Source organism: Notolepis coatsorum, assembly GCF_963971535.1.
Source record: "Notolepis coatsorum genome assembly, chromosome: 2".
NCBI classification, from domain to species: domain Eukaryota; kingdom Metazoa; phylum Chordata; class Actinopteri; order Aulopiformes; family Paralepididae; genus Notolepis; species Notolepis coatsorum.
In genome coordinates, this window is record NC_140166.1 from 27,993,573 (window position 1) to 28,013,077 (window position 19,505).

Consider the following 19,505-nt stretch of genomic DNA (forward strand, 5'->3'; position numbering starts at 1 on the left):
CTAGTCCAGTTATGTTATTCCTGTCCCACACAGGACACACTAGTCCAGTTATGTTATTCCTGTCCCACACAGGACACACTAGTCCAGTTCTGTTATTCCTGTCCTATACAGGACACACTAGTCCAGTTATGTTATTCCTGTCCCACACAGGACACACTAGTCCAGTTCTGTTATTCCTGTCCTATACAGGACACACTAGTCCAGTTCTGTTATTCCTGTCCTATACAGGACACACTAGTCCAGTTCTGTTATTCTTGTCCTATACAGTACACACTAGTCCAGTTCTGTTATTCCTGTCCTATACAGGACACACTAGTCCAGTTATGTTATTCCTGTCCCACACAGGACACACTAGTCCAGTTCTGTTATTCCTGTCCCACACAGGACACACTAGTCCAGTTATGTTATCCCTGTCCTATACAGGACACACTAGTCCAGTTATGTTATCCCTGTCCCACGCAGGACACACTAGTCTAGTTCTGTTATTCCTGTCCTATACAGTACACACTAGTCCAGTTCTGTTATTCCTGTCCTATACAGTACACACTAGTCTAGTTATGTTATTCCTGTCCCACGCAGGACACACTAGTCTAGTTCTGTTATTCCTGTCCTATACAGTACACACTAGTCTAGTTCTGTTATTCCTGTCCTATACAAGGGAATGTTCAGGAGGAGTAACAGTGACGTCAGCGATTACACAGACGCTGTGGTGTCATTCATAACAACACTGGCTGATAGTATCGTCCCCACAAAGAAGGCGAGGGTGTTCCCAAACCAGAAACCATGGGTGGACAGTACCATCAGAGCAGCCCTGAACTCTCGCACCACTGCTTATAACCAGGGCAGAGAGTCAGGAAACATGGAAGAGTACAAGACAACAGTCTACACTCTGTGCAAGGCTGTCAAACTTGCTAAGAGGACGTATGCCGACAGATGGAGGCACAAATGGCACAGAATGACACAAGAGGCTTATGGCAGGGACTGAGGACTATAACTGACTACAAAGTCAGCGCCCCCTCAATGGGGAGCGACGACGCCTCCCTTGCGGACCAGCTCAACACCTTCTACGCGCGGTTTGGTGCAAACAGTGGCACTGCTAGCCCAACGGCTAGTGACGTCACTGGTGTGGAGGGGGGGGGGGGCATCCGCGGGGGGGCGGGGACGCTCTCTCCTTGACGGTACACAGTGTGAGAAGAGCATTTATGCAGGTGAACACCAGGAAGGCTGCTGGCCCAGATGGTATAACAGGACGCATACTTAAGTCCTGTGCCAACCAGCTTGCCCCGGTGTTCACCGCCATATTTAATCAATCCCTGGCGGAGTCAGTGGTCCCTGCCTGCTTTAAGATGTCTACCATCATCCCTGTACCGAAGAAACCCTCCCCAACATGTCCAAATGACTACAGACCGGTGGCACTCACCTCTGTGGTCATGAAATGTTTTGAGAGGCTGGTCAAGGACCACATTTGTGCCTCCCTCCCCAGTGATATGGACCCTATGCAATTTGCATACAGGACAAACAGGTCCACTGACGACGCGGTCTCCCAGGTACTGCACAGCACCCTCTCCCACCTTGACCGTCAGAAGGGGGGCTATGTGAGACTGTTGTTCATTGACTACAGCTCAGCGTTCAACACCATAGTCCCCACCAGACTGGTGGACAAGCTGATCGAGCTGGGTCTGAGCTCCGCCCTGAGCGCCTGGGTACTGGACTTTCTGAGTGAAAGACCCCAGGCGGTCAGGGTGGGGGGTTAGACCTCCAACACCATCACCCTGAGCATCGGGTCCCCCCAGGGCTGTGTTCTAAGCCCCCTGCTGTACTCACTCTACACACACGACTGTGTGGCCAAGTTCAGTTCCAACTCCATAGTGAAGTTCGCAGACGACACGGTGGTGGTGGGGCTGATCTCGGACAACGACGAGAAGGCCTACCGGGAGGAGGTTGAGGTACTGGAACGCTGGTGCCAGGACAACAGCCTGCTCCTGAACATTGGTAAAACCAAGGAGCTGATCGTGGATTATAGGAGAGGACAGCAGGAGACACACACACCACTGATGATTAACGGGGCTACCGTGGACAGGGTGAGCAGCTTTAAGTACCTGGGGGTCCACATCTCAGAGGATCTGACATGGTCAACACACATAGACACAGTAGTAAAGAAGGCGAAACAGCGCCTCTACCACCTGAGACAGTTAAGGAAGTTCAGAGTATCGGGGAAGATACTCCAGTCCTTCTACTCAGGAGCTGTAGAGAGCATCTTGACCGGAAACATCACTGCCTGGTATGGAAACAGCACGGCACAAGACAAGAAGGCCCTACAGAGAGTGGTGCGCTCAGCCGAGCGTACCACGGGTATTGCACTACCTCCCCTGCAGGTTCTATACAACAAGAGGTGCAAATCCAGAGCCTGCAGGATAATGAAAGACCCTCACCACCCCAATAACAGCCTGTTCCAGCTGCTGAGGTCAGGCAGACGCCTGCGAACCCCAGCTACTAGGACAGAGCGGCTTAGGCTCAGCTTCTTCCCCCAGGCCATCAGAGCCCTGAACAATGAACATTGAGTGCCACAGAACACTGAACTATCCACACACAAGCACACATGAACACACACACGACACGCACGCTGTGCACGCTCACACACTAGCAGCCACTTAACACTTTAACATGAGCGGGCACACACTCATGCCGCACACTTATGGCCAAAAGGAAAGGCCACTTTAAATTAGAATAACAGGAACAGTGTATTGCACTGCCAAAGCTACCTAGCATGTCCTATATGCTCTGTAAATAACTATGTACAGATACCGAGATGTCACACCATGTTACCTGTTACCTGTTTATTGCACAATGTTTTTTTTTTTATTGGATTCTATTATATGTTGTACCACTGTATTGCACATCGTTGCGGGCAAGACCACCCGCATTTCATTGTATACTTGTATGCCGTGACAATTAAAACTCTTGACTCTACAGTACACGCTAGTCTAGTTCTGTTATTCCTGTCCCACACAGGACACACTAGTCCAGTTATGTTATTCCTGTCCTATACAGTACACACTACTAATTTTGGGGGGGGGTTTACTTATTCCTTGTTTTCTGTCTTTACCTCCAGGAGGAAGATGAAGTACCTGATGATGAAACCCTCAACCAGATGATCGCCCGCAGTGAGGATGAATTTGAGCTCTTCATGGTAAGAATTGAATGCTTCTTAAAGGAACACGCCAACATTATCATGAAATACGCTTACCGTCTTCTCCAGAGTCAGACTATAACCAATTCTTTCTCTGTGCATTCAATAGACAGCTAGCCTAGCTTAGCACAAATGAATGAAAACGGATACGGACCAATAGCCTAGCTTAAAACTCCGGCAGAGGTGTTTTTGGCCAACAGCTAACGCCTGAGATCAGTATTGAGTGTCCTGATGGCCCGGCCTCCCTCCGCAGCGCATGGACATGGACCGGCGGCGCGAGGACGCCAGGAACCCCAAGCGGAAGCCCCGGCTGATGGAGATGGACGAGCTGCCGTCCTGGATCATCAAAGACGACGCGGAGGTGGAGCGGCTCACGTACGAGGAGGAGGAGGAGAAGCTGTTCGGCCGTGGCTCGCGCTGCCGCCGCGACGTAGACTACAGCGACGCGCTGACGGAGAAGCAGTGGCTACGGGTAAAGTCTCGGGCATCTCACCCAACCAACCCCAACCCCCCCCCCCCCTAGTCAATCAGTCCAGTTAATCAGATAAGATAAGATATTCCTTTATTGATCCCCTTGGGGAAATTCAGGCAGCATGGGGGAGGTGGGAGGGGCGGTACATGGTAATAGTAGAAGACATGATACAGGTCATACAATTATAGTACAGTAGAAAAGTGAAAAAGGAAATGCAGTGTAAACAATATAATGAACTCTTGAGTATACACATACAGTATGAGCAAGTAGGCAGTGTAAATCAAGGTGCAGATGAGGGTCTATGCCCATTGCCCTATCAGTTATATTTGCATTACAATCAATATAATTACAATAGACACTATAATCTAAATATATACTATTGAGTATGTTGTGAAGGATCAGATTAAACCGAATATATATATTTATTTATGGATATATATTTAATAGTATTTGTATATCGTTTGATATCCCTTGTATATTCCTTGTACATATACACTGAATATCCCTTTAGTCTACTAACAGCCCATAATAGTTTCATTCTCTCATTGGACAAGAACTTGGCGCCAGCAGCCAAGCCCCTTGGTTCAAGTTCAATCGTGCCGACGAACATGTCGTTACTAGCCCCGGTTCCGCGTAGGAATACGTCTACCGAAATACGAATGGTACTATTTGTTCACAGCGCATATATATATGGCGCAAGTAAAGTAGAACTTTCTTTTTAGTCCCTTAGCCCTTAGTTCTTTACCCTCCAACCTAGTGGCAAGACGTTAAGCCTCACCCACGATCCACGTGTGGTGCAGTATGGTCAACTTGGCCTTAGAATGGCATTGAGACATCGTGTGGATTAATAGTTGAATTGTCATAGTTTGGCACTATGCCGTCGAGTGGGACGTATTTCTATTAAGTTAATAATAGTCTATTATGTATGGTGCATCGTTCGGTTAGAGTTATAAAGTGAGCAGTACCCCCATCGTTTCCTCGCATTATCTAGAGTCTTAACCAGGCTGGGCAGACCACGTGTGGTGCTTTCATCCGAGGAGTTCTGGGCTAGGACGAGTGGACCTGCACATTGGATTACCTTACCCGGACGACGGCAAGCCCTACACGGCTTGGATTATCTACTTGCTTTGGGTGCTTTGATTTATGCCATGGATAACAGCCAACACTGGTGAGTGTTGGAACTACCCCCGAGAGGAGCCCAGGTGAGACGGCGCTCTACCCCGAGTGAGGTCGCCTCACGTCTCTTCGTTGTGGACCGGCAGCTACCGTCTACAAGAGGGCCCAAGCATATTCATCTGTGGACCAAGGTTCTGTGGGCACCGTGTTCAGCACTCTGAATTCTCCCAAGAAATCGTTGGCCAGATGGGATATCGCCGGCGGCTCTCCTAACCCCCCCCCCCCTACTGACTTACAACCAGCAGGACCCCCCTTTAGTATATCCAGCTATAATCATTAAGTACCATCGCTATAGTTCCCTCAAGAACCAGGTTGTATACTTGCTTCCTGCGTAACCAGAGATTGGACATTCAATGTTGATTTGCCTACGAATACTCATTTGCCTTACAAGTGCATTCCAAATCATAAATGTCATTAAGTGAACGTTGTATATACCCTTTGCTATATATTAAATATTCGACTTATACATTTGTGTGGACTTGGTTTCATGGTGGGAAAGTGTTCATCATATCTATATCATGTACTGTGTGGCCAGTAGTTAAAGTACATAAAGCGGTAGTGGTTTAATGATACCATACTTATCAATACAGTCAGGGAATTGTACCCCTCAGTTACAGAGTAAGTAAGTGTACAGTATACACAGGTGCAGTATGAATAAGGTATGTATGGCGTGTTATACGTTGTCCGTTTAGGTGGGAGTCAGACGCCCAGTGATCAGACATTCCCAGTAGTTCTCGGGTTCTGCTGTCGTTAGCTCTCCGGCTGCTGGTAGTGGTCCCTGCCCGCTGTTGTGGAGCCTGATGGCTGCTGGTACGAAGGACTGGCCGATAATCAGAGTAATCAGGGTTTAATCGACTCGCACCATCTTTTTTTGTTCAGTTAGCTATTTGTGAACATGCACCACTCTCTCCTAAAGCTAGAGAACCCTCTCTGATTGTAACTGAGATGTAAAATCTGGGGCTGCTCAGTGCTCCATGGACAATGAATGGGGCTCTTCTGACTCTGTGATGCCACTTCGTGTGCGCTCTTACATTCAAATGAGCTGTATATTCTGTTTGCATTGCTAGAGGGTCTGAAGCAGAATTAAAACCTCTGGCAGTAATATCCAGAACAGTTTTAAGTACATTCAATAGAAAGTTCTTCTCTACTTTTAGTATAATTTGAATGGAAGACTTTTACCAGAGTACTCATTTATCTGGGTATTTCTACTTGTACTTAAGTAAAGGAACTGTGCACTTCTCCCACCACTGGTTAACACTTTACACTTCTGCTCCAGGCCGTCGAGGACGGCAACCTGGAGGAGATGGAGGAGGAGACCCGTATGAAGAAGAAGAAGCGCAAGAGGAAGAGGCCGGACAAGGAGCCCTCGAGCAGAGACGACGCAGGAGCCAAGGCCAAGAAGAAACGAGGACGTCCCCCCGCAGAGAAGCTGTCCCCCAACCCCCCCAAGCTCTCCAAGCAGATGAACACCATCGTGGACACCGTCGTCAACTACAGAGACGGGTACGTTCAAGTTCAGGTTCACATTCAAGCGTTACTGTCAATACGACCGTATGTACAGAACATATAGAGGATTCAAATGTGTTTCTCTCAGAGGTGTAATAATAATGAACTGTATTTGTTTAGCACCTTTCATACAATAATTGCAGCTCAAAGTGCTTCACAGCAGGGAAAAAGAGATAGACACAAAATGAGCACATGTGCAGACATAAAATCACAGTTTTTCACATTAGGATCTAACATCCCAATAGGCCATTTTGTTTATGGTTTGATTCTATTGCAGTTTAAAAATAGACAATATTAAAAAGAGTAAAATAGAATAGACAGAGTATCCGGCCCGCGGGATGATTCTGACCGGCCCGCCAAAGATTACATGATAATCTTTTTTTTTTTTTTTTTTTTTGCTTTTTTTTTCATGTCAACGTTAACACGCACAATTGAGCCAAAAGTCACTCAATTAATGACAGATTTCATTGATAAATTGAGGGAAAACTTTGCAAGTCGATTTGATGAATTTGACATGTCCAGAGAATTGATGCATTTTGTGAGCAACCCATTTGCCAATGTAGCTGCTATTTCCACAAAAGGACAAGAGTTCCTTGCATCACTTCACATTGATGAAGGTCTCCTGCAACTTGAAATAATTGACATGCAAGCATCATCTGCTCTGAAGCAGGCACTTGAGAATGAATCCACCACAACATTCCCCAAAATAAAAACGCTGGCAATATCTGTGCTAACAATGTTTGGCTCAACATACACCTGTGAATCCAGTTTCTCTCACATGAATGCCATTAAAACAAGCAACCATGCCTCCTTGACAAATGAGCATTTGCATCACTGTTTGCGGGTAGCCCTCACTTCCTATGAACCCTCTTTCTCTGCCATTGCCCAGTCAAAGAAGTGCAATCGCTCTCATTAGATGTGTGTATGTAGGCTAGGCCTGTCTGCCCCCCACCCCCCTGATGTTTGAGAGTTAAGAGTGGACAATAAGTGCTAATAAGATGCTGTGATTTGCTGTTGTTGCACAGACATGAAGCACTTTTTCATAAGCTCAGCTGCACTATAAATGTGTTTTTTTGTTCAAGTGCTGATGTTAGAATGTTCAATTGCACATCATGCACTTGTTTGTTTTTTATTTTATTTTTATATTGAAATGTTGAAGAGGAGATGTTGCAGTTGTTGCACAGTCATAAATGAAGCACTTTTTGCAGTAGATGTTGCAGATGTGGCACATAAATGAAGCACTTTTTTTGAAAAGTAGACTACTTTTGCAATGTAGTTAAAGGGGAACTATCTTATAAATGGCCTTTTTCAGTGTTTAGCATTGTTTCCTAGCTATGTGGACTTATATTAATATGATCTATGTCTCTAATTCTCATATTGGCGCATTCTTCCAATTCTCCTCTCACAATATTCACCCTCACTGAACTGAGTCATCTGAAAATGTGCTGATTTGTGATGTCAGAGAGACACCGCTGCATGATAATCAGCTGAGTTTCCACACAGTTCCACACAAAAAAAAAATTACAGAGGTGTTCCATAAACCCACAGGAATTGTGTAAAAGTGCCCAAATAGTGAAAGGAATAGTAAAATAGTTCCCCTTTAAATAAAAGTTGTGAAAATGTGGTTGCGTGTTGTGTCAAGTGTACATATATTCATAGCACGGGGAGGCGCCGTGGCAGTCCGGCCCCTGGCCCCTTGGGTTTCTGACAATGTGGCCCCCTGAACAATTTAGTTGAATAGCCCTGGTCTAAACGCAAAATTAACACTTTGATCGCCATGGGTTAAATTCATAATTTACCATCCCTCGCCAGCTCTATTTGTCTATGGAGAAGTTCCCCTTCTTTGCAGGGCTATAACTTTTTAAATTCTATTGCTACATTGCCATTATTATGGCCCATTCAATGTCCTATATGTATTGTTCAGGGTGTAGCAACGTTAAACTTTTTCATTCACATATTCATACTAAAATATGGTCTAAAGTATAAGTATGTTTTTATCGTTTTCTGCAGCTTTCTTCAGAACGTGATTTATAGCCCTAAATGCATTATATTGATGATATATTGAAATTCTTTATTCGGAATAACCCCTTGAGATGTAGCATCTCGTTTTCGAGGGGATCCTAATGAAATGATGATGAAATACAGTTTGGTAGCGATCGGCGCGAGATGAAAAATTTCAACTGGACGTACTTCTAGAATGATCTACGTATGATCTGATGATAACCGGATGGGCGGGGGATCGTTTATAATTCCGTGGGCAGCGTTAGATGATTCATCCAGAGTGGGTCATATGTTCATCATAGCAGTTTATATGGAATAGGTTAGAAAATAATGCTGAATCTTACCATATGTTCCTCGCGCCGTTGGACGATCAGCGTGGAGTAGACCGTTTTCGATTATGGGATGTTGATCCTGATGAACCATTTCCAGGTTGTATAATACTATATACGTCCAAATAACGTTGTTTATTGAGTTAGGGCGAGCGATTGATCATCCAGTGTGTTGAGATGGAGTCCGGCTACCGATCGCGAGTGCCCGGAGCACATATGGATGGGCACTTCCTGTTTGGCGCGCCCCTTCCTCTTGGCCGATCTGCCGATCGGCCACCAGATGGCGCTCTCGAACCGTTAGACAGTTGAGTGGAGCTCACCAGTACATCTCAGGGCTCCAGAAAGGAAATATGATTTCGATGACAGATTTTTGAAATATTGACATCAAAGACGAGTTACGGCGTCTTCGGCAGAATGAGCATGGCTCCGAATTATGTGAAAACTCGTCCGCGGCGATCATAGTGTTAAAAGTGAGACCGTAAGACGACTTTTGCGGTTTCTGTTCAGACTATCTCCGTCTAAACGTAGCCTGAGGTGCAACATAATGTAGCAGAATATTCCATAACATCTGTCAATTGTCCAAAAGTGCTTAAATGGTAAATGGTGCATTTATATATATATATATTAGTGCTGTCAGGTGATTAAAAAAATTTAGCTAATTAATTACAGGATTTGTAATTAATTAATCGCATTTTAATCGCATAACCATTTTAGGCCTGATATTTTAGATTCTATAATCACATTTCAAATTGCATGTGTCCGAATGGCAGAATTCAGTACTGTATCTACAAAACCTTCTGTTTAATCATCTTCCCTTTATTAATTTGCTTAGATTTTTCAGGTCTGGTCAATTTTAGCATGGTGTCACTGTTATTCAGTCAAAAAAATAAAATAAAAATATATTTGAATTGATATTCTCATTTGGTTCATTACAATTTACTCAAGCCTAGTAACATTTTTTTTTAAATGTTTATTCTACGTTCTTATGGAATGAATGAGATAAACAAAAACAAACAAAAAAAGGATTAAAAAAATGCATTTTTTTTTAAATATATTTTTAGTTCATTTTCATAACGCGATAATTTGCTGTGTAATTAATTAAGTTTCAAGTTTCAAGTTTCTTTAATAGTTGTCATACAGAAGTACAGAATACTTTCATACAAAATGCTTCTTACTGTTACGCTCCAGAGACTGTGCTAGACAAGATAGTATCAAATAACATAGTATAGCATGTAGTTTAGAAGAAGAAAATGAGGTCACAGTGTTCGGTATAGACATATGTACAATGTTCTGAGTTACCATATAATATACAATACTATGCAGTGTACTAATGTACAGTACTATATAGTGCAAAGCAGAAATGGGATGAGGTACAATTTAGGTACAATTTACAGTAAGGTGTACGAGTTGTAGTGCAATCCTTCATCAATAAATATAAAGTGTGGGGAGTGGGTGCTACAGTGTGTTTGTTTAAAGTGGGTGTGTGCTATAAAGTGTGTGGAGTGGGTGCTACAGTGTGTTTGTTTAAAGTGAGTGTGTGCGTGTGGATGTGTGTGCTATGTGCGTTTGGTGGTTGTTGTTGTGTAGGGGAGGATCTATGGTGGTTGTTGTTGTGTAGTGTTCATTCATTGTTCGTTTAGCAGCCTGATGGCCTGGGGATATAAGCTTCTTCTGAGTCTTTCTGTGCTCGCCTTGAGACTCCGGTATCGCTTGCCTGACCGCAGCAGTTCAAAGAGGCAGTTGTTCGGGTGACTGGAGTCTTTAATGATTCTCTTAGCCTTGCCCTTGCAACGCTTGTTGTAAATGTTCTGGAGGGTGGGGAGCCCCCCTCCAATTGTGCGTTCGGCTGAACGTGTCACTCTTTGTAGTCTGCTTCGGTCTTGTGCAGTGCTATTCCCAAACCAGGAGGTGATGTTGCCGGTCAAGATGCTCTCTATTGTACATGAGTAGAAGTTCTTAAGGATCTTCTGACTGACTTGGAACTTCCTTAGGCGCCTGAGGAAGTAGAGGCGTTGTCGTGCCTTCTTCACAACACTGTCAATGTGTGTGGTCCATGTCAAGTCCTCGGATATGTAGGCTCCGAGGTACTTAAAGCTGTTGACTCTCTCAACCGGTGCCCCGTCGATGCTGAGGGGGCTGTAGTCCTTGACCCTAGGGCTGGGCGATATGACGATATTATATAAATATCGGGTACAGTTCATTAACGATACACTTTTTAAAACGTATCGTGGATATCGTGATGTTTTGCCCAAGAGGCTTGTGTCGCGTCAATCTGGTCCACACGTTGACACTTTTGAACAGCGCTGCCCCACACACACACTACTGCATCAAAAGTTACTACTTATGATAACAAAGGCATTCGTTTTGTGGCATTAAAGTTATATAGTTACACTTTCAATAACATCAGCGTATTTACATAGCAACGACCGAGGTCGACCTAGATATAGCAAGCAATGGTCGTTCATATCTCAGCCCGTGCTGACTCAGTTGTGCCCATTCTGCGGTCTGTTAATAAAGTTTTCAATCAGACAGATGTATGGAAAGGCTTTTATTATAACATCCGTTGCAGTAAAATCATTATGCCTCCAGTCGTTTAGTCCTTCTGCGGAGCTAAAAGCTAAACGTCGGCCGCGGCGAGCTACGGCTGCCATTGTTATTGTCATTGAGCTCTCCAATGGCGGAAGTAAAAAATGAATATGCGCTTGCCGATTGGTGCTAAGAACAGCAGGGCGGGTGCAAGCGATGTGACGTAATTGGCAGACGCGACTGTCAATCAAAATGATTCTGTTTGCCGACCGAATGAATGAGAACGTTATTAACAGATTGCAGCATGGGTACAATACAGTACAGCTCAATACAACAGTCAACAGCGGACTGGAGGATGCAGACCAGAGAAAGACTTTAGTCTTGTTTACATCAGGGTCCCCCATTTTCAATTCATCATATTTCATATCTAAATCATATAATATCTCATTGCTAAATATATGCAATATATAATCTAATAATCCAATAATCTAAATCTAATATATAATATAAAAATGCTAAATGCATGGGTATTTTATTTTGTCTTTAATGTTAGCTTGCAAACTCAAATACTGTCTTGGTAAGCCTCATAATGAATTTTGGGGAAAAAAAGAAAAACATCATGATGCGTATCGTGTATCGCCGAAAGGTCAGAAAATATCGTGATATGATATTTAGGCCATATCGCCCAGCCCTACTTGACCCCCGACCTCCTGAAGTCCACAATCATCTCCTTTGTTTTGCTGACGTTCAGGGAGAGGCTGTTTTCCTGGCACCATCCCGCCAGGACCTTGACCTCTTCCAGGTAGGCCCTCTCGTCGTTGGCAGAGATCAGGCCCACCACCACTGTGTCGTCAGCAAATTTGATGATTGTATTGCTACTCCGCTGAGCCACACAGTCGTGTGTGTACAGGGAGTAGAGGAGGGGACTCAGAACACAGCCCTGGGGGGCCCCTATGTTGAGGGTGATGGATGAGGAGGTGCAGTTGCCTGCTCTCACCACCTGGGGTCTGCCAGTCAGGAAGTCCAAGACCCACTGGCAGAGGTCATAGTTCAAGCCCAGGTCCCTGAGCTTGGCTATGAGTATGGAGGGGACTATGGTATTGAATGCCGAGCTGTAGTCAATGAATAGCATTCTCACATAGTTCCCCTGCCTCTTGTCCAGGTGTGATGCTGCTGTGTGCAGCACATGGGCTATGGCGTCCTCCGTGGACCTGTTGGGGCGGTATGCAAATTAATCTAATAAACGTGTTAAACTGACAGCCCTAATATATATATGCTTAGTGTGATTTAGCAGCATTAGAGGTGTTATTATTTTTGTTACAAAGTGCTTAGCCCTCTAAAGCCTACATAGACAAAGCTTCACCTGGACATACCGGTAGTATTATATTTTTGCCATTTCTGAGCTTATTCTTTGAGTCAGTATCAAGTGTTGCCTACCCTTTATTTCTTATGCAGTGTAAAGTCACCATCATACTATACATTATCTTTGTGTGAGCATATCATATTTGACGTTAAAAGAATTGCCAGTGAAAAATACATGTGTTTTGTTGAATAACTCCATAGTTTACCAGGGAATTATTGTTTTTTCAACATGGAAAGTTCTATTTCGGTGTTTTGAACCTCCATGTGAAATCTGGTGCAAATACACCTTTTCCTGGACGTTGTTTAGCAGACACTGTGAAAAGTTATACATTTTGGTGTTGCCTTCATATTTGGACGAATATCATTCATTCATATTTCATTCAATCTGCACAATAAATTATATAGTTGTCAGATCAATTGATACAAGAGTAGACTACTTCAAACCATACCTTCAAACGCATCAAATCCCTCACTATGATTGTCCTCATCACTGTCCCAAGCATTCTCGCTCAGAGTCCTTTTCATTTATATTATCTGGATCATCCACAACAAGTTCCAATGCTTGTTGAACATTATACCTATTTTCAAGTCATTTTGCCATTTTATTATGAAACCAGGGACAAGCTCCTCTCTCTATCCTCTGTTACGCGCCAGCAGTGCATGTCTGTCTGAGTATAGAGAAATTATTTTCCATTGGTCCTCCCAACCTATGTGACCATCTCTAGCATTTCCATTGGCTATAGGCTAAAAGCTCAATGACGGATACACAGATGCAGGGCATTAGATGCAGAAATAAACCAATGTAGATATTTCTATTTAGATTCTAGGCCGTAATTCCGCGCACTGCCAGTCAGCCTGTGGGTGACGGAGAGATACAAAGACGGAGAGAAGAGAATCTCCCGATTCACATACAATTGAAAGCAAGTCTTTATTATGAACGCTTCCAAATATATTTAATGGTTTAGTGCAGAGTGTGATTTAGCAGCATCAGAGGTTTTTAGTTTTTATTAAAAATTGTATTTTGTAATATGTTAATATTATTTTAAAGGGATAGTTCTGACTTTTGGAACCCTAGTCCCATTTCCTACACAATGATGATGTTGATCGGTAGAGTTATTTCTCAAACACAATCCATGCTGTTCCTCACACTATCTCTGGCCACAAACCAATGCAAAGTCAATGGGGTTGAGCTCCTGTCTGTACAAGCTGTACTGATTGAGGACAACTGAGGTCTACTCCACAGTATACACAAAGTGGATTTCAGTTGTCTTCATGATAACTTCAGGAGTTATCCATGTGACGTGTCACAGCTGCTAACGTTTACATGCATGTTCTAATGTTAGTCTATGAGTGGGTGCTTGTAAAGTCATATCCCAATAGGAGAAACCAGGACATGGTGGCTGGAATGTAATGATACTGAATCATGGAAATCCCTCATGCCAACATGTGGAATGTTGTGAAACACTCACAATAGCCATAGGGGATAATAAAAGGAAAATGTATAATTTATGTATGCATATAAATAAAAATATTTCTTCTAAGACCTTAAAGGGATAGTTCAGATTTTTGGAACCTTATTTTTTACTTGCCAATAGTGATGTTGATTGGTAGAATCCTTTCTCCATATCCAAGCTGTTCCTGATAGTAGCTCCTGAATAGTTGTCCACGAACCAATGCAATGTCTATGGGGTCGAGCATATTTTTTATAATGTTATTCGTTAATGATGTGTCTGTTTCTAAGCTGGCCCCAAGCTTTCACTGCGAATTAAAAGAAATCTATTAAATAAAAAGAAAAAATATATATATATTTTATTTTTAAACACATGGTGGCGCTGGCACATTGTCATAGTGGGGCTGCACCCCTTACCATTTTTTAGCCCTGATATATACAGTATTCAGATAACTTGGAAAGAAATTGCTTACCCAGTGAGAGAGAGGCCAGGGCCTTGGGGTGAGAGACAATTGTTATTTATGGGAGAGAGAGAGAGTAGCCGTGTAAATAAGTCAAGGTGCAGATGAGTGTCTGTATGCCTCTCAGTTATATTTATATATGTACAGTATATGTTATACGTTGTCCGTTTAGGTGGGAGTCGGACACGCTCGGTGATCCTTCATTTATGTAAATGTACTGTTTGGGAAGTTAACCCGAAGACATAAACAAAATTGCTTCTTATAATGGTTATTAGTTCATGGCCTGTATGAACCCATTGGAAAGTTTGGAAACTATATTCTTTATTATTATTATAATTATTTTCCAGAAACAATCGGCAACATGAAATGTTGAGGGAATATATGTTTACTGTGCTTCCAACACAAGCCTTGGTCCTGTCCCTCACCCTTAGGAAGGAAAATGCTAAATGTGGATATGGGGCAATATTTCATTCATGGGGGCATCTTTTCCATTTCCCCTGTATATATCCAAGGTTAATTTGAATAACAATATGTCAAGAGAGTTTGTAAATGGTAAATGGCCTGCATTTATATAGTGCTTTCATCCGAAACACTTTACAACTTAGACCTCACATTCACCCATTCACTGACACATTCACGCACAGATGGGAGAAGCAACCATGCAAGGTGCCGACCTGCTCATCAGCAGCAGTTAGGGGTTAAGTGTCTTTGCTCAAGGCCACACTGACACGCCATCTGGTTACCAGATGGCCGTTTTACCTCCTGAGCCACTGTCTAACACTAACCCTAACCTTACGGTTACCAGACCACTGCTCTACCTCCTGAGCCACTGTCTAACACTAACCTGACGTTTACCAGACCACTGCTCTACCTCCTGAGCCACTGTCTAACACTAACCTGACGTTTACCAGACCACTGCTCTACCTCCTGAGCCACTGTCTAACACTAATCTGACGTTTACCAGACCACTGCTCTACCTCCTGAGCCACTGTCTAACCCTAATCTGACGTTTACCAGACCACTGCTCTACCTCCTGAGCCACTGTCTAACCCTAATCTGACGTTTACCAGACCACTGCTCTACCTCCTGAGCCACTGTCTAACCCTAATCTGACGTTTACCAGACCACTGCTCTACCTCCTGAGCCACTGTCTAACCCTAATCTGACGTTTACCAGACCACTGCTCTACCTCCTGAGCCACTGTCTAACCCTAATCTGACGGTTACCAGACCACTGCTCTACCTCCTGAGCCACTGTCTAACCCTAATCTGACGGTTACCAGACCACTGCTCTACCTAACCAGCCATATTAGTTTGTGTTGCTGAACAGGGCAGCTGTGTTTGTGTTGCTGAACAGGGCAGCTGTGTTTGTGTTGCTGAACAGGGCAGCTGTGTTTGTGTTGCTGAACAGGGCAGCTGTGTTTGTGTTGCTGAACAGGGCAGGTGTGTTTGTGTTGCTGAACAGGGCAGCTGTGTTTGTGTTGCTGAACAGGGCAGCTGTGTTTGTGTTGCTGAACAGGGCAGCTGTGTTTGTGTTGCTGAACAGGGTAGCTGTGTTTGTGTTGCTGAACAGGGTAGCTGTGTTTGTGTTGCTGAACAGGGCAGCTGTGTTTGTGTTGCTGAACAGGGCAGGTGTGTTTGTGTTGCTGAACAGGGTAGCTGTGTTTGTGTTGCTGAACAGGGCAGGTGTGTTTGTGTTGCTGAACAGGGTAGCTGTGTTTGTGTTGCTGAACAGGGCAGGTGTGTTTGTGTTGCTGAACAGGGCAGGTGTGTTTGTGTTGCTGAACAGGGCAGGTGTGTTTGTGTTGCTGAACAGGGCAGCTGTGTTTGTGTTGCTGAACAGGGCAGGTGTGTTTGTGTTGCTGAACAGGGCAGGTGTGTTTGTGTCTTGCTGAACAGGGCAGGACGGCAGCTGAGCGAAGTCTTCGTCCAGTTACCATCCAGGAAGGAGCTCCCAGAGTATTATGAGCTCATCAGGAAACCAGTGGACTTCAAGAAGATCAAGGTATGTCCACCATGAAGCGCCAATGACTCGCCTTAAAGGTGCTATAGATAACATTCAGCCACTAGAGGTCGCACTAGAGGGAAAATACTTTTATTCCACACCTTTGTGCCGCTCCCATTGCATGTCCCAGTTCGTTGCATGCCGAATAAAGACCTCTAAAGAGGTTCTGCATTACTATTACTATTACTTTCTAAAAGCTTGATCCTATTGATCATTATCCAATCCCCTTCTTATTGATCAGTATCCAATCCCCTTCTTATTGATACTATTGATCAGTATCCAACCCCCTTCTTATTGATCAGTATCCAACCCCCTTCTTATTGATCAGTATCCAATCCCCTTCTTATTGATACTATTGATCATTATCTAACCCCCTTCTTAAGCCATTCCTAGGAGGGTTTTATTGCTTTTGTGACAGACTCGGGGGTGTATTGAGCTGTCACCAGATGGGAATTAATAGAATACACACGACTCAGTGTGTTTGGGTCTGGGGGAGGAGAGAGTGTCTCAGTGTGTTTGGGTCTGGGGGAGGAGAGAGTGATACTCACTCAGTGTGTTTGGGTCTGGGGGAGGAGAGAGTGATACTCACTCAGTGTGTTTGGGTCTGGGGGAGGAGAGAGTGATACTCACTCAGTGTGTTTGGGTCTGGGGGAGGAGAGAGTGAGACACAGTGTGTTTGGGTCTGGGGGAGGAGAGAGTGATACTCACTCAGTGTGTTTGGGTCTGGGGGAGGAGAGAGTGAGACACAGTGTGTTTGGGTCTGGGGGAGGAGAGAGTGATACTCACTCAATGTGTTTGGGTCTGGGGGAGGAGAGAGTGATACTCACTCAGTGTGTTTGGGTCTGGGGGAGGAGAGAGTGAGACACAGTGTGTTTGGGTCTGGGGGAGGAGAGAGTGAGACTCACTCAGTGTGTTTGGGTCTAGGGGAGGAGAGAGTGAGACTCACTCAGTGTGTTTGGGTCTGGGGGAGGAGAGAGTGAGACTCACTCAGTGTGTTTGGGTCTGGGGGAGGAGAGAGTGAGACTCACTCAGTGTGTTTGGGTCTGGGGGAGGAGAGAGTGATACTCACTCAGTGTGTTTGGGTCTGGGGGAGGAGAGAGTGATACTCACTCAGTGTGTTTGGGTCTGGGGGAGGAGAGAGTGAGACTCACTCAGTGTGTTTGGGTCTGGGGGAGGAGAGAGTGATACTCACTCAGTGTGTTTGGGTCTGGGGGAGGAGAGAGTGAGACTCACTCAGTGTGTTTGGGTCTGGGGGAGGAGAGAGTGATACTCACTCAGTGTGTTTGGGTCTGGGGGAGGAGAGAGTGATACTCACTCAGTGTGTTTGGGTCTGGGGGAGGAGAGAGTGATACTCACTCAGTGTGTTTGGGTCTGGGGGAGGAGAGAGTGAGACTCACTCAGTGTGTTTGGGTCTGGGGGAGGAGAGAGTGATACTCACTCAGTGTGTTTGGGTCTAGGGGAGGAGAGAGTGATACTCACTCAGTGTGTTTGGGTCTGGGTGAGGAGAGAGTGAGACACAGTGTGTTTGGGTCTGGGGGAGGAGAGTGATACTCACTCAGTGTGTTTGGGTCTGGGGGAGGAGAGAGTGATACTCACTCAGTGTGTTTGGGTCTGGGTGAGGAGAGAGTGATACTCACTCAGTGTGTTTGGGTCTGGTTGAGGAGAGAGTGAGACTCACTCAGTGTGTTTGGGTCTGGGTGAGGAGAGTGATACTCACTCAGTGTGTTTGGGTCTGGGGGAGGAGAGAGTGATACTCACTCAGTGTGTTTGGGTCTAGGGGAGGAGAGAGTGATACTCACTCAGTGTGTTTGGGTCTAGGGGAGGAGAGAGTGAGACTCACTCAGTGTGTTTGGGTCTGGGGGAGGAGAGAGTGATACTCACTCAGTGTGTTTGGGTCTGGGGGAGGAGAGAGTGAGACTCACTCAGTGTGTTTGGGTCTGGGGGAGGAGAGAGTGATACTCACTCAGTGTGTTTGGGTCTGGGGGAGGAGAGAGTGATACTCACTCAGTGTGTTTCTCTCTTTATGGCAGGAGCGCGTGAAGAGCCACAGGTACAGGAGTGTGGGGGACCTGGAGAAGGACGTGATGCTGCTATGTCACAACGCCCAGACCTTCAACCTGGAAGGGTCCCAGGTCAGACGCAGAGGTCACTCTTTATAGACCTGTTCGCTGTATACAAACATACCGTGTTCGCGCCAATCAGCAATACCAACTGAGTCACGTGACTAAGTTGTTCCCTACCTGCGCAAGCTGCTGCGCTAAAAAAGTATAACGGGTTTCTATGGAGAAACCATGGCACTCCCCTGACTAAAAGTAGTTTAAAACGAAAACGGCTGGATGTCATTTAGCTAAACCAGCACGGCTGTGAGTGTGAGTCTTTTACATATCTAGCTTTGGCAGGGTTTGATTGTTTAGATCGCTAGCATGGCTAACAAATGCAAATATATTGTAGTCTACCCCGTTGTTCTGACCAGGATTACGTTCCTTTTGCCCCCTTGATGCGCGCGCACACTGAGTCTGACGTATACAGCGAACAGGTCTGAAGCCAGGTCTAAATTAATTGTTTACGTGGTTACTATTGATGCAGGTTTTTTGGGGGGGGGGTTTCTTTTTGTATTCCTTTGCAATATAAGTCAATGCTGAGCAAAACTATGGAAACACAATAGCCAGACCTTTCTCCTCTCTCTCTCTCTCTCTCTCTCTCTCTCTCTCTCTCTCGCTCTCTCTCTCTCTCTCTCTCTCTCTCTCTCTCTCTCTCTCTCTCTCTCTCTCTCTCTCTCTCTCTCTCTCTCTCTCACTCTCACTCTCACTCTCACTCTCACTCTCACTCTCACTCTCACTCTCACTCTCACTCTCACTCACACACACACACACACACAATACAAAACAAATAGAGACCCACACCATATACACAGAGTGATCACCCATCTTTTAACCATTTCAAAATGCTTGCTAGTGCATAATGTTAACTACAACGATACAGTGGGCCTGCATGACAACCTGATTCTACTCCATTAGTAGCCTAGAGC

At 44.9% G+C, this 19,505-nt stretch overlaps 1 protein-coding gene across 6 annotated transcripts in view; it reads left to right on the forward strand.

Annotated features, from left to right (window-relative positions):
* smarca2 (SWI/SNF related BAF chromatin remodeling complex subunit ATPase 2) overlaps positions 1 to 19,505 on the forward strand; it is a 188,643-nt gene that overhangs the window by 141,237 nt on the left and 27,901 nt on the right. For all 6 annotated transcript variants that reach the window (XM_084308943.1, XM_084308938.1, XM_084308939.1 and 3 more), the window contains 5 exons: positions 3,113 to 3,190; positions 3,444 to 3,662; positions 6,115 to 6,341; positions 16,372 to 16,477; positions 18,508 to 18,609. In XM_084308943.1, coding sequence (XP_084165069.1) covers positions 3,113 to 3,190; positions 3,444 to 3,662; positions 6,115 to 6,341; positions 16,372 to 16,477; positions 18,508 to 18,609 — 732 coding nt within the window. The remainder of the gene's footprint in view (positions 1 to 3,112; positions 3,191 to 3,443; positions 3,663 to 6,114; positions 6,342 to 16,371; positions 16,478 to 18,507; positions 18,610 to 19,505) is intronic.